The 16,196-nt window shown below is 38.2% G+C and overlaps 1 protein-coding gene across 4 annotated transcripts in view; it reads right to left on the bottom strand.

Moving 5' to 3' along the window:
- Positions 1-223: 223 nt before the first annotated feature.
- Nexn (nexilin F-actin binding protein) overlaps positions 224-16,196 on the bottom strand; it is a 31,855-nt gene continuing 15,882 nt past the window's right edge. For 3 of the 4 annotated variants that reach the window (XM_021196125.2, XM_029537901.1, XM_029537900.1), the window contains exons 6-14: positions 14,470-14,511; positions 12,959-13,147; positions 12,711-12,881; positions 10,513-10,701; positions 7,296-7,493; positions 5,959-6,180; positions 1,573-1,758; positions 971-1,328; positions 224-879 (exon numbers count right to left, since the gene is read on the bottom strand). In XM_021196125.2, the coding sequence (XP_021051784.1) occupies positions 866-879; positions 971-1,328; positions 1,573-1,758; positions 5,959-6,180; positions 7,296-7,493; positions 10,513-10,701; positions 12,711-12,881; positions 12,959-13,147; positions 14,470-14,511 (1,569 nt within the window). In that variant the 3' untranslated portion in view covers positions 224-865. The remainder of the gene's footprint in view (positions 880-970; positions 1,329-1,572; positions 1,759-5,958; positions 6,181-7,295; positions 7,494-10,512; positions 10,702-12,710; positions 12,882-12,958; positions 13,148-14,469; positions 14,512-16,196) is intronic. The other variant, XM_029537902.1, reaches the window with a different exon arrangement.

Consider the following 16,196-nt stretch of genomic DNA (forward strand, 5'->3'; position numbering starts at 1 on the left):
TTTTGTATTCTTTACGGTTTCCTTAAATAAATGTACAGTGATTACTATTATGAGTGTTTGTGTCTTTAATGTATACTGAGTAAAGTGTTTTTCCTGCTTTATTCCTGTCATTAAAGATTTACTGTGAAAACTAATGGTTTTGATTTTGCCTCTTTAATAGTGCATTAAATTTTTAAAAGGGCAGATAATTACTTACACAGTTTTTAAAATAAAGAAAAGGACCTTTTAATGCACAGGTAAATTTATTACGATTTTGTAACACGTTTCCCGGAAAATTAAATATAAAACCACCCAATATTAGAACATAATAAACTTTTATTTACAAACTGTGTTGTTAGGATCCAGGGTTACATGGTCTCGCTGCAAATATTTCTGGCTGAACTGGAACTCAGAAATCCACCTACCTCCCATGTGCTGAGATTAAGGCTTGCAAACACTACACTTGACATTTACAAGCTTATTTTTAAAGCTAGAAATTTAAATAAAAATGAATCACTTTTTACTAAATGTGCTTGATCGTTCCACTTTCATTGACAATCTAATGGCTAATTTAAATGTAAAAAATCTTCAGTGTATTCATGCAAACTGTATACTTTAAGTATTAGTTGCTGTAAATACAAAGCTTTAGTCTAAGGTTCTGAAAGAATGAGTACATTTATTTCCCTTTTCTGTCAGCTACGTTTTGACTTTGCACAGCATGTTAATGAACCTGGTATGCATTAGAAATGATGTTCTTTAGATGAGCTCCTAGTTTGAAGATTTGGGGAAAGATTAAGCCAATATAGTGGCACCTCTGGTCTCCTTCTGGCCCCTCCACAGAGATGTATCAAGAGAGTTGGAGAGAGTTCCAAGTAAAGAATGAAGCCTAGTAGTCACCCACTAAAAAGGAAGAAGAAGAAGAAGAGTGATTTTTTTTTTTCCTATTTATTTCCTAATAAAACAAAGAATCAAAAAGCCAATTAGTTCTTACTTTCAATGGTAAGAATACAGGTACTTGCTGCTGAGCCTTTATTGTTGACTGCTTTACACATATATTCTCCTCCATCTTCTGGAAAAGTTTCCGGTAAATACAGGCAGTAAGTTTCACCTCTTTCAATGTACTGATAGTCTTCTCCATCCTGCAGTATCTCTCCTTCAAACCACCATGTAATTTCTGGCTTGGGTTCTCCTGTTACTTTAACAGTAAATCTGACTGGCTCACTGTCTACAACTGAGGTGTTTCTTAAAGGCTTTTTGAACCATGGAGCTCCTGATCTGGTTTGCTCTTCATCTTCAGTAGTGGAGCCATTAACAATGCTACCTTCTTCTTCCTCATCATCTTCTCTTTTCTGTATTAAAATAAGTATATTATCAAGTTGACATTTATTTTAGTAATAGAATTTTGAAGGTAAAAAAAAAAGTTTGGGATATAGCTGAGTATTGGGTAGCATGCATGATGCCCAGGTTTTCATTGATACAGAAAAGAGCTAGTTTACTACCTAAACCATTCCAGTGGCTTGAAAGCTAGCTAGCCTATGACATTTCTTAATTGCTTGCAGACATGTTTAGAGCACCATCTCCATTTATACATACCTTCTGTAGTGCCGCATCAATTTCTTTCTGTTCAAACTGCATTCGTAGTAACTTCTGTTCTTCAATTCTTCTTTGTTCTTCTTCTTCTCTTGCCTTCGCCATTTGTTCAAATCTGGCTTTCATGTTCACTTTATGAGTAAAAGGAGATTCACTCTTTTTTGCAGGCTTTACATCAACATCATCATCCTTTAAAAAAGAATGGATAAAAGTTGTATGCCAAGAACTTGATATGTTCATGATTCAGTAATTTATAGGCACAAAACATTGAACGTATTTGGTTTGCTTTGTATTATACTGTAGCTATTCAGGTTTTTCGGGGAAATTACTTGTTTTGAAAAAAATAATACTTTAGTCATACCTTAAAGGCTAGCAACTCATTGGACTCCTTGCCGAGTCTGCCTAACTCAGGACTTCATTTAATAGTGCTAATATTAAGGTTCTTTTACTTTTTTATGCACATAACATACATACTTTCACAGAATATTGTACATGACAACTTTAAAGTAAACTCTTAAAACACTACTGCATAAGGAGTAGATTATCCTTGATGCTTCTGGAAGTTTTAGAAATGTGTAAATTTTGGTGAGATGCCAGGGAGAAATACATAAGGAAATGGAGAAGCATCTGGAATATGGGAAACCTGTGATGAAGGTGAGTCATGGTTTAAGGGTGAGTTTTGGAAGCCAAGAAAATAACATGACAAGATAACCTATCAAAAGGTATCTAGAAAAAACCCAGTTGGGTGATAAATTATTAATCTTTGATACAGTGGTACAAACAGGTTAAATTGGTTTTAAAAGTCAACAAAACCAGACTGGAGAGGTGACTCAGTGGTTAAGAGCACTGGCTTCTTCCAGAGTCCTGAGTTTAATTCAAAGCAACCACATGGTGACTCATAGCCATCTGTAATGGTGTCCTCTTCTGGCCAGTTGGCATTTATGCAGGCAGGATACTGTGTATAAGGTTGACAAAACCAAGAACTAGTCTTATAGATTGCATGTAGGACTGTTTTGCCTGAAATACTTTGAGTATCCAGTATCTGTGGAAACCAGAACAAGGGCATATCCTCAAACTAGAATTACAGATGGTTGTGAGCTGCTCTGTGGATGCCTAGCAGAGAACCTCAGTCCTCAGCAAGAAAACTAAGTCAGTGTATGTGGTGTCAAGGGCTGAAGCCAGGGCTTTCTGAATGCTAGGCACATACTGCTAAGTAAGTTGTATTCACAGCCATAAATTCTCTAGAAAATCTTACAATTTTATGTTTTCATGGCACTAGGGGCGGGGTGTGTATGTGTAGTGGAAATTAGAAAACAAACTGTAGATTGGGTACCTTTATAAGAAAATCTTGACTCATGGGTACATACATAGTTTGATCAGTTTGGTTTCTTGCTTTCCCAGATCACATTTTAGTTACACTTTTGTAAACCAGAGCATGAGGTAATAGTTACATACCTACACGATGGTTGCAGCATATTTGTGCTGCTCATTTACTGTTAAGTGATGACTAGTTGCCTTTGATGCTGTGGTTTGTTGTTAGAAAATACATGTTCTGGGGCTGAAGATGTAGCTCAGCTGGTACAGTGCCTGCCTAGTATGCACAGGACCCTTAGTGTGACCCCAGCACCCCGGAAGTGGACGTGAGCAGCACTTGAGGCCAGCCTGTGCTGAGACACACTGCTGGGTGAGTGGGTTAGCAGTGGTCTGCTTTCATTACCATAAATCTTCCTCAATATATGAAAGGGTAGTTAAGCCAGTCCACTAATGGTATAGCTGAATCCTATAATGATCTCCCTTCTAGAATTTAGCATAAACTTTATGCAAGTTCATTGCTTTGCATAGCTTCCTCTCAAAATCAGTCTCAAAAAGAGAAAAAGGCTTGAATACACAAAACCTTACTGAAAGGAATGTCAGTTGTCAAAACATTAATACTATGTTTTCTAGAACCTTAGTTTTAAGTGGAATGAGTGTCCTAAAGCATCAGTAATATTGGTACCAGGATATTAGAACAATACAGTGACTCTTGAGACATGGTAGATCATTAGAAAACCAAGTTAGGTTGAGAGTGAAGTTCCATTGGTAGAGTAAATGTGTAACATGCATTAGTCCTCAAATGTGATTCTTAGCATCATGCTTGCATGTGGCTAAGTCTTCATGGGAAGTGGAGGTGGGAAGGTGGTGTTTGATGTCTGCCTGGGAAACAAGACTCTAAAGCCAAACACTATGTGCCTTTTAATGGTTAACCAAGTAGGTGGTTAAAAAGTGCTATCAGATTGGACATCGGATTTTTCAATCATGTTACATAGGTGAATTAGACCTTGAAGTCTAGAATTTTAGTTTTGATACTTGATTCCCAAACAAGATCTCACTATGTTACCCTGTCCTGGAACTCATGTATACTAGGCTTGCTTTAAAATCATAAACCTGCCTCCCAAGTACCTGGATAGAGTGCACCATCACTTCCCTATGAACATTGGTATTTCTCAAAGGGGAGAATAAGATTAGGAGATTGTAAAGGTTGGAGGGAAAGCCCATGGTTAACAGTTTACCTGCAGTTTTTTAATGCTCTTAATGACACTTAGTCCATGGTGGATAAATGAGATTTGACATCCTAATCTCACAAGTTAGAGCTGGAAGTAACACATCAAACATACCAGTTTTATTACAGATTTTATAATGACTTAACAGTTTGCTTGATTAGATTGGAGTTTTAAGACAGGGTCTCATCCCAGCACTTGGGAGGCAGAGGCAGGAGGATTTCTGAGTCTGAGGCCAGCCTGGTCTACAGAGTGAGGTCCAGGACAGCCAGGGCAACACAAAGAAACACCCTGTCTTGGAGAAAGAAAAAAAAAAGGGGGGGGGGTCTCCTAGAGCCCTGTCCTTAACCTTATCCTGCCTTCCCAAGTGCTGAGATTACAGCAATAAATCATACCCAGTTTGAACTTCACCTTCCATGATGTTTAAAGATTAGATTTTAACTTAACCTTGTACAACATAACCACTAAAAACTTCAGTCATCACTAAACTATTATTTTACTACTTCCAGCTGTTAATCATCAGTTTTATAACATGGACATACATCTCACCAAGCTCAGAACTAATGTCAGACTTTGTTTGCCTTGCACAACAGTTTACAGTATTTTACCAGACCTGATTAAGCTAGCATCTGCTGGTTGCCCTAATGATGGTACAATAGTAAGGTCCTCAGCACCCATCGAGAAGAAAAATTTTTACTCAGTTTTATTAAATTAGGTCTTATATGGGGTTTGTGGTGCATGCCTTTAGTCCCAACACTCAGAATACAGAGGTGGATGGAGTTTGAGGCCAGCCTGCTCTACAGATGGAATTCCAGAACAGCCAGGGCGGCACAGAGGGGAAAAAAAAATGTCTCAGAAAAACAAAAAACAAAGGTATTGCCAAACATAGTAGTATGTGTGCCTATAATCCCAGTCAGTACTCAGGAGGTGGAAAGAGGAGAATCAAGACTTCAGGGTTATGCCTGTCTTCCATTTCCTTCATCATGATTAGAAAATTCTTGAGTAACAGTATTTCTCTGCCTTAAAATGTTGAGTATAACACCACTATGGTGATTATACTTTCTGTAGGGTGAAATCCTTTCAACAACTAGTCACAATGTACTTTATACTCCTTGAGATGTTTTCTAATCCCTCAAAATAGTCGTTTTTGTCAGCTCCCATTGTCACTTAGTCTAGAATGTTCCTCTTACTGCAAAACTTTTTAATGTGAGAATGCTTTACAAATGAGAAGGTAGCCTTGGACCCTAAGGGTACAGGACTGTAAGAGGTAAAACCTTCCCTGCAGAAAGCATTTCAGAAGCAAAGGCCTGGGTAAAGCATGGAGTCTAGAATGGTGTAGAGAAGACACATGGGGTCGGGAGCAAAGCATCAAAGGTCTAGAATGCTAAGTAAGGTTGGACCATTGATGGCTTGGAACACAAGGCACTGTGGAAGGATTTTCTTCAAAAGGTAACCGGGTAGCATTAGAGGAGGCTATGACAGTGATACAGAGCTGTACCTGCTAACTTCATGCTGAAATGCCTACAAACCTCCAGATACACTATGTCCAATATGAATTCATGGCCATAGGGAACATGCAGCATAATCGGTGGTTTTCAGTCATAGCCCTAGCTCACTTGTGTGTTGCTGGAACAATTTGCTTGACCAACTATCACCCTGATCTACTTATTTCTACTATTTGCTGTCATTCTATTTTTTTTTCTCCATTCTGCACCCTCTCTATACCCCATCCCCATCCATACCAAAATGAACTGTGAATACTAGAACTCATTTTAAGATGACGGTTATAAACAGAACAGTAATATACCTCATGGGAGTTTAAGATGACGGTTATAAACAGACAGTAATATACCTCATGGAAGTTTTCTGCTTCTCGCTCCTTAATTTCAAGGTCAATTGCTCTCCTTTTTGCTCGCTCTTCTTCTATCTTTTTCTGTACTTCTTTTTCAGACAACTGTCCAATTTTTTCAAACTTGCTTTTTAGATTTTTAGCTTGAATTGAGCCACTCCTTTTTAATTTAATCAATTCTTCATATTCTCTACTCAACCCAAAGCTTTCATTTTCTTCTTCTTCCTTCAAAAGAGTAAGATTTCCAAATGTTGAGTATCAGCAAATTACAATAAATGTTCCCTCTTACCTCTGTGTGTGAGGAAGTACAACGAAGCAGATGCCTGGAACTCATAGGACAACTGGAATCATATGTATATGTACTATTTTAAGAGTTTTATTTCTGGGGCTGGAAAGATGGCTTAGTGGTAAAGAGCACTGGCTAATCTTTCTGAGAATTTGAGTTCAGTGCCCAGCATTCACATCAAGGCCCACAGAATTTAACTCCAGATCCAGGGGATCTGAATTCTCCTTTGGCCTCCACTAACACTGCTTGCCACCATATACACAGGCAGAACACAGAAAATAAGTCTTAAAAAAAAAAAATCCTTATTAAGAACTTCCAACCTATGGCTGGGCGTGGTGGCGCATGCCTTTAATCCCAGCACTTGGGAGGCTGAGGCAGGCAGATTTCTGAGTTCGAGACCAGCCTGGTCTACAGAGTGAGTTCCAGGACAGCCAGGGCTAGACAGAGAAACCCTGTCTCAAAAAACCAAAAATAAAAAATAAAAAATATAAAGAACTTCCAACCTTTCACATAAAGAAAGCCTTGAACAGCTTCTTTTTGGTATATTTAATTGCTAGTATCAATACTATGTGCTATGGACCCACAATTAGATATAATACTGGTTACTTAATTTTTTTTATTTTCTCTATAAATGCTTTGGCTGAATGATGTCTGTATGCCACATGCATGTCCTGTGCAAGTTAGACTAGACATCGGATCCCCTAGAACAGGAGTTCGTGGATAGCAATGAGCCGTGGGTGCTGGGAATTGAATCTCAGTTCTTTGGAAGAACAGCTCTACTATCCTTTTACATTGTGTTAGGACACTGTTAACCTACAAGGCTCACACAGGAGAACCACAATTTAGTTATAGCAAATAAATCACTAAAAGGATCTTAATGTCTTAAATGTGTTTTCAGTATCATGTTGGGCCACATTCCTTGCTACACTCTACCAGGTCAGACATGGTAGCCTATATATGTGTCATAAATGTCAAATATCCATGTGATTAACAATACATAAAGGTCACAGTAAAGCAATATAAGGAAAATAGATTGCTAAGTGAATATTCTTACCTTTCCCATTTCTTGTCTCAGTTGTTCAAATTCCTGTTTCTCCATTTCTAGTTTATGCCTGCGTTCTTCCTCTGTTCGTCGTCTTTCTTCTTCCATTTTTTGTCTTAATAATTGTTCAAAATTAATTTCCAGTTTTCCAGGAGTAAGAGATTCTTGAGAGACTGTTTTATAAATCTCTGGGGAATCATCATCTAATATCTATTTAAAATAAATATGGCTTTTCAGAATTGTGCATACTAAAAAGGTATTTCTTGTAGACTGGGCTATCTGTGGTATGGAAGATGTTAACCATGTACATCAGTTCTCCATTGAAATGAACAAAACTTGCTCCATTTTTATACAATGAATCATTTGAATCAGAAATTGATGTTCTTTAATCATATTAAAAATATTTTTGTTGGATTGAAGTGAATCTCCAAAATCATAGTCTTACTGAGTTACATCTGTATCATCATAAGTTTTATCAGAAAAAACAGTGCCATGATGCCATTTAATTGTGCAGTTTCAGTGCCAAGTTGTTGGTTTGTTCCCCCCCCCCCAGACAGAGTTTCTCTGTATAGCCTGGCTGTCCTGGAACTCACTTTGTAGACCAGGCTGGCCTTGAACTCAGAAATCCGCCTGCCTCTGCTTCCCGAGTGCTGGGATTAAAGGTGTGTGCCACCACGCCCGGCCCAAGTTGTTTTAAGGACATAATAGTTCACATATTCTTAAAACTGCCAGTTCAGTTATAAATACTTAAATTTAACCCAGTAACTTTATAAAATAGCATAGGATTAATATCCTTGGTTTGCACATGAGGAATCAGAGGAACTGACGGAAAAGTAACTTATCCAAAATCAAGGTAGCAAAGCCAGAAGTCCAGCTTCAGAATATTTCCAAATAAGATTATAATATTATACATGTGTGAAAGTGCCAGAGTGAAATCTCTTACTTTATATGCTACAAGACATTTGAAATGTGAATAATTAACAGACTGCTTTTTTGTAATTTTGTAACTTTATATGAATAAATTTGATTGTGACCTTGGGCAAGCTACTTACCTCTCTTGAGCCTCCCTGTGGCAATTTTATTAAAGTTCTCTCAGGATTAAGTGAAGCTTGGAAATACTAAGTATACTGTCTAATACTGAGGTAGGCTCTCAACTGTAGGGTTTTAACTTTTAAAAAAAAAATTATCTGTCTTATTTATTGGGGGGGGGCATGCAAGTGTCAGAAGAAATTCTTCAGGAGTCAGTTCTTTCTTCCTACTATGTTGGTTTCCAGGAGAAGACTTAGGTCACCAGGCTTAGTGGTATCTTTATCAAGCTGAGCCATCTTCCCAGTCTCCAGTAACAGTTTTACTGTACGATCACCTCCTGAATATAGGTAATCCCAAAATGGCAGCTAGAGTCTTTGCTTGTAAGTTGTTGACAGCTGACACATTTTACCATGAAAAACATTTCTGTTTTTCTGTGTCCTGAACAAACACTTTTGTTCAGATCTGAACTGTGGCCTGCAGACATGGACAAGGAGGGAGAGGATCTCTCCTGGGCTCACAGGCAAGAAAGCAAGCAAGTTAGGACTTGGTCCCAGGCAAGGAATAGCAACAGTAATGTAGATTATAGTAGTAAAATGAGAGAGTAAATCAGGGAGTCAAATAAATGGGGGTTTATAGCCAGTTGGGCAGGAATGAAAAGTTGAAGGCATATGTTTCAGGGCTCTGACTTTCTGATTTGAGTGATTAAACCAAGAACTTAGTAGAATGCCCAGAACAGGCAGGAACAAATACTAGGCTATTTTATCAGAAGGCAATTAAAATGCAAAAAGGGGGTGCAGTTTGCATATGTTTTGTTTTCTTTTTTTGTTTTTTTTTGTTTTGGTTTTTTTGGTTTTTTCGAGACAGGGTTTCTCTGTATAGCCCTGGCTGTCCTGGAACTCACTTTGTAGACCAGGCTGGCCTCGAACTCAGAAATCCGCCTGCCTCTGCCTCCCGAGTGCTGGGATTAAAGGCATGCGCCACCACGCCCAGCTCATATGTTAAAGTGCTTAAAATTGATTGTTCAGATAACTATTTTACAAACATTGACATAATGTGAAAAGTTTTAACTTTTTGACAAATTAGGTATCAATATGTAAGAAAGTATGTTGAGGGGCTGGAGAGATGGCTCAGTGGATAAAAGCACTGACTGATCTTCCAAAGGTCATGAGTTCAATTCCCAGCAACCACATAGTGGCTCACAACCATCTGTAAAGAGATTTGATACCCTCTTCTGGTGTGTCTGGAAATAGCTACAGTGTACTCATAAATAAATCTTTAAAAAAAAAAAGTATGTTGGGTATTTTGAAGTTAGATAATTGTGATTTGATCATCCAATGTAGATTGGGATTAAAATGGCAAGAATAAAGGAGAAAAGGACAGCAGAGAAGAGAATGAAATGAGAGAAGGAACAGAAAGGAGGGAAATGATAGGGGAAATTCCCTGTTCCTGTTCTTTTTTTTTTTTTTCCTCCTCTGAGTCTTTTTTTAAGTTATTTATTTTATGCATATATGCTCTCTTCAGACGCACCTGAAAGAGGGCATCGGATCCCATTATGGATGGTTGTGAGCCACAATGTGGGTGCTGGGAATTGAACTCAGGACCTCTGGAATAGCAGTCAATGCTCTTAGTGGCTGAGCTATCTCTCCACCCCCCTCCCCCCTTCCCCCACCACCATTTTGTTCTTGACACTCAGATCTGGCCTAAAGAAATGTATCTTTCCAGAGAAGGATGATAGTTTCCAACCTTGTATGCTAGGCATGGCATTAGTAATCATATCTTTTCAACACCAACTGAAGCAAATGCTGACAAGTACCTGGTATTTAGCATTCATCCTTTTCTACAGATCGCAGAGATGATAGGGTGGCTGTTCCTCCTCAGAGTCTAGTCATTTCATTTACATGCTCTACAGACTGAATCCTTGGGCTAGGCTTAATAGTTTACTAAGTAAAGTCCTTGTCTTGGAAGCATGAGGATCTGAGTTCAGTCCCCAGAGTCCAACTAGGTGCACACCTGTAATCTCAGCACAGTGGAGGCAGAGACAGGCAGATTCCTCAGACTGCTAGCCAGTCCTATCATAAAAGTGGACAGCATTCCTGAGAATGGCATCCAAGGTTGTCTGGCTTTTCCTAGCTTGGGCAAGTACACATACCATACATGCATGCTGAATTCCAAACCACTGTTGAGTTAGCCTTTGTCTTACCATGCTTCTCCTGGCCTCAGCAAATGCCGCCTTCTCTTCCTCTATTCTCCTTCGGGCCTCCTCCTCTGCTTTTCGTTTTTCATCTTCTCTCCTTTGCCTTTCTATTTCCTCAAAACTGAGTTTGAGTTTTCCTGGGCGGTACTCTTTAAAAACTGTTTCTCTATCTTGGTTTTCATCCTCCTCATTTACCTAATAAAGAAACTATACATTACTAAAAATTGAGATTCTTTGGCACGGAATGGATTACTGGTAGAAAGGTATGCGGTTAGCAAGAGTATTATTTCAAAGCTCCCAGAATACTTCAATTCCTTTTTACTTTTTATTTTTATCTTTGGCTTTTTGAGGCAGAGTCTCTCTAAAATAGCCCTGGCTGTCCTGGGACTCACTCTGTAGACCTGGCTGGCCTTGAACTCAGTGAGATCTGACTGACACTGCCTCCCATGCCTGGCCAAATTCTCTCTCTTTAACATCCTATATGATAAAATTACCATATGTAGAGAAGTTACAAATAAAAAGATGTACTCAAAATTAAATAAAATTTCTCAATCAAGCTTTTAAACAAGAGAGACTGTTCCAAATTTTAAAGGGCTTATGCTGACTGTTAATCCTCATAAACAAATTAAATGGTTTGCACTTACAGCTGAGGAGTATACACATGCACAGTGTCTGGAGAGGGTGAGGCGTTGGTGCTTTGTAAGCATTGTCCTGCCAAGTGTGGTAGTGTACACCTTTATAAATCTTTTTTTTTTTTTTAAGATTTATTTATTATATGTAAGTACACTGTAGCTATCTTCAGACACTCCAGAAGAGGGTGTCAGATCTTGTTACAGATGGTTATGAGCCACCATGTGGTTGCTGGGATTTGAACTCTGGACCTTTGGAAGAGCAGTCGGGTGCTCTTACCTACTGAGCCATCTCACCAGCCCCCAGTGTATACCTTTAATCCAGGCATTTGCAGAGGTAGGAGGAACTCTGTAATTCAAGGCCAGCCGAGTTTACATAGTAAATTCCAGGACCACCAAATCTACAGCAACATCCTGACTCAGGTTTAAAAAAAAAGAAGTTTCCTCACTATGAACCACGGTGATTTTCCTTATACCAGTCAGATAAAAGACTGCCATCTGGTATTTATATAAAATTCATTACACAGTTGATTTGCTCACCTAAATATGAATTGAACTCTATTAACATTTTACTGGGTTGCTTGCCAATTATATTAAGATGTACAGGTATTAAAGTGAATAATATTTTATTTGCTTTTGAGACAGAGTCTTACTATACAGACCAGGCTGGCCTAGAACTCAGAGATATGCCTACCTCTACCTCTCAAATGCTGAGATTATAGGCATGCACTACCATACCCAGCCAGAAGTAATAACATTTTATATAATGTCTAGGAAATTCAAAATGTTGAGCTGCAGTCTTTATAACATCATTAATGAAAGCTGATCAAGAAGGTCGTGGTAACTTTGAAAATTATAGCTGTTCAGTTTTCAGTTTTCAAAAAGACTGAAATCTGTGCTTTCTCCTCCTCCCCCTCCTCCTCCTTCTGTAGTAGTGGGGATTAGTGGGGATTAAACCACCAGCCTGTGACTGCTAGACAAGTGCTAGAGCATTCACAAGGCTCGAGGTTTAATCCATCCACTGAGTATGTTGCCCAGGTTGGCCTTTAACTCTTGACTGATTCGGTAGTACAGGCCAGCCTTGAATGTGCGTTCTTCCTTCCTCACCCTCCTAAGTAGCTGAAATTCTAAACCTGTGCACCTCAAGTGAAATTCATAATCTGACTTGAAAATGTCCTACAACCATATCATTAAATATACTGTTTAACTTATACAGAAAGAAAACCATGCATTGAGTAATAGTTTGATATTAACATAATATACAATATTAAAATAAAAATTCAAAGCATATTGGACAACATGCCCCAAAGTGAAAACTCAAAAACATATATACAAGTGAATTGTATGCATGTATATTATATATAAATATACATACAGGTTCAAAACATGCCTTTTGGGACTTGGTGTCAGTGGTAGAGCACCTGTTTAGTATGTACTAGGTCCAATCCATAGTACTATGAAAAGAAAACAATGAAATGAGGTATTCCCATTTAGAGAGACCTCCTTGGATTTGCAGGAAACGTCATGTAAAGCCCACTGCCTTTCGTGAAAAGCAAGCTTAACACAGACACTTGCCATGTTCCTTCTCGCCTCCTCAAAGGAACGTCTCTCTTCTTCTAAGCGTCGTCTCGCTTCCTCTTCCGCTTGTTTCTTGCGATTTTCTTGTCTTTGTCGTTCCAGTTCTTCAAAAGTTGATTTCAATTTTCCAGGAAAATGTGATTCTTTTTTGGCCTCTGTTTCATCATCCTACGAAAACAAACTTGTTACCCAAAGGGCAATTGTTAAACTAAACTTTTGATTTATTCTTGTAAAAACAAAATTACCATAACTAATGAAAGACATTTTGCTTCTTTGAGAGCTCGGCACTCTTGTTCAGATCTCATCTTATCTTCTTCATGGTTAGTTCTCCCATTTCCTTCTTCTCTGTCCAGGTCCTCAGGCTCCTTTGGTTTTGCAGGTGTTTTGTATGATTTGGCAGGCACCACTGTTATAAGTAGTGACTCATCTCCTTCCTATGTGTAAGATACATAATTAGCATCCTTATCCATAATAAAAATATAGGTGATAGGGTACTCCACCTTCATAAGTGGTGAATTACATTGCTGTCAAGGCTATAAAAGACAAAAAAAAAAAAAAAAAAAAAAAAAAACACCTTATTTTTTAAGCTCGTTACTGTTAACTACATTTTTCTCTAAACTCACTCCCTGTGCATGAATCAGTTTCACTGAGATCCATTGATGGCAGTTTCAAGCAGTCGTCTATGATTTGAAAGAGAATTAATTTACCTGGTTAAGTAACAAGACTGTAGTAGCACTGCCTGACTTTCGACAGTCTACATTAGTTGCACAAAAGGTGATATGCATGTGAGCATACTTCAAACCAATTTGATGGTGGATAGCTTAAGGTTAAACAAACGAAGTTTTCTTCATAACCTGCTTCTCCATCCAAGCTTTTCGGTACTTAATAAAGTAGTATTTAATGAAAAAGCCATTGAATAGTGACCCAAGTGATGCGCTAACATTCACAGTATAGATAAAGCTGGAAAGCATTTATCCTATTAAAGCTTAAAACAAATTCTTGGGTTTCTTTGTTAAGACAGGGTCTCTATGTAGTTCTGACTATCCTAGAACTTGCTATGTAGAACAGGCTGGCCTTAAACTACAGAGATCCACATGCCTCTGCATCCTTAATGCTAAAATTAAAACCCTGCACCACTACACATGGCTAAAATGCATTCTCAAAATCAATTTTAATTGGTTTTACTACAAATTTATCGTTATCTCTTAACTTTTTTCGAAAATAAAGATTATAAAGTATAACATGGCCCTAAATTAAAATTTTTCCAACTTTTGTATCATAATTTTAGGCACACCATCAAATTGGTTGGCTGGGTTTTTAACTTTGCTAGTTAATTGGGCTATGTTTTTTGGCTGTTGGACATTCCTTCATTGTAATACACACTCCTCTCTACACTAGTATGTGAAAACCAGAACGTGAGCTCTTAGGGACTGTGAGGAAAGAGGACAAATGGTGGAAAGTAAAACCCCTTTTTAAATGTCAGCTTTCAACAGCTTTAGATGTTAGTTCAGGAAACATGTGTCCCTAAAAGACGTGTGGACGCTGTCTTCACTGCCCAACCGGGCAGGCAGAAGCATACTTTTCTTTAAACACACTACAGTGTTTGTAAGAGTCAAAGTATACCCTTGCCTTTACAAAACCCTGACTTTTGTTATTGTGATATTTATATTCAATAGTGAACTAAAACCTCTACATGTCTTTCTTTGTGAGTCAGGTAATTTTCAGTGAATGTTTCATTAAAAGAAATGTCTGTTACCTCTGATGCGGATTCGGTTCCCGTATTGTCTATGTCCTCAATCTATTGAATGAGAATTTCATATCGTTACATTACATTGAATTTCTGCTTGATGCTTAACATACATCTGAAAAGTAATTTATCCATGGCTTCTGGTAAAATTTCAACTTGACTGTGAGCTTACAAGGAATGATTTTTAACTTAGTAGCAATTTAAAGTGAGATATAAAAAAGCGCCCTGCATCCTCTTGCCCCTGAGATAGTAGAAGGAAGATTCATCACAAGCAATCAAATAGTGGTGACCCTATTTCTTTCTTTCTTTTTTTAAAATCTTTTATTGAAACAGTGTTTCTCTGTGTAGTCCTGGCTGTCCTAGAACTCTCCTTGTAGACCAGGCTAACCTCAGGCTTACAGAGATCTGCCTGCTTCTACCTCTTGAATGCTGGGATTAAAGGCATGTACAACCACACCCAGCCTTTGACCCTATTTCTTATCAAAGATATCTGGCAAGAATGTAACTGATACAGTAATAAAGTATGCTAGAAATATTAGGTAGATTTTACAAGGAGGATAGCTCTGGTACTTATAATATCTTCTCATACTGAATTAGGAAAAGACCATCATTTAAAGCACATTTCTTTGAAGTTGAAGAAACATTGGGTTAGCTTAATGGGCGGGCTGATCCCTAAGCAAACTGTTGAGAGAAAATAGGTGATTCTAACAATGCAGTGTCTGAGATCCCAGAAAACGGAGCATAAACGACAGACAAGTAAGAACTATTATGAAGTTAAAGATAGTCAGGGTGACTTCTGGAGTCTGAAGTCAGCCTCACCTATGTGTCTCGTTCCAGGCCAGCCAGGCCTACATAGTGTCACCATGTCTCAAAAATAGAACAGTAAAATTTAAAATACAAAATACAACAGTTAATTACAAAATAAACGGTTTTCTAGTGAACAATCAAGTAATTCAATAAAAAGACCCAGGAACTATGAGAAGCCAGACAGTGAGAATACAGGAAAGAGAAGGAGCTCTTTAAACCTAGTTTTCTATCTCCTACAGCTTTTCCAGGCCCTGGTCTGGGGGCCTTTGAAACTTACATTTCTGTTGCTGTTGCTCTCTTTTACTTTTGTTCACTTTAAACCACCACAAAGCAACAAAAGATACAGTCGTGTATTTTTTTCAACAAACATGGAAAATGATTCAGTATATGCTACCAGTATAGTCAAGAACAGGCACTCCAGAAGAGGGCGTCAGATCTTGTTACGGATGGTTATGAGCCACCATGTGGTTGCTGGGATTTGAACTCCGAACCTTCAGAAGAACAGTCAGGTGCTCTTACCCACTGAGCCATCTCACCAGCCCCAGTATATTCCTTTTCAAGTCTTTGTAAGATCCTGCAATCTTAGAATTGGCAATTATCTTGGTGATCACTTTAACCTTTCTGAGCTCAGGAACACCTCTCAGCATGCTGGATTGTACTAGTAAACTGTAAGCAAACATTACACCACACTACATTAAGTCATGTTAAATTTGAGTAGAAAAGGTACTTCTATTTCAGAATTAGACTTTCCACACTTATAAGAAGTAGTTACTATTACTACATTGCTGTGGCACCCTTGATTCCCTAGGGCTAAAACACCATTAGCCAGGGTTCTATGGCGCCCTACATGCAGCAAGTGTCTGCTGTAAAGACACTGACTTTTTTTTTTCTTTTTCAATTTTTATTAGGTATTTACTTCATTTACATTT

The sequence above is a fragment of the Mus pahari genome, chromosome 4 (genome assembly GCF_900095145.1).
Source record: "Mus pahari chromosome 4, PAHARI_EIJ_v1.1, whole genome shotgun sequence".
NCBI lineage: Eukaryota > Metazoa > Chordata > Mammalia > Rodentia > Muridae > Mus > Mus pahari.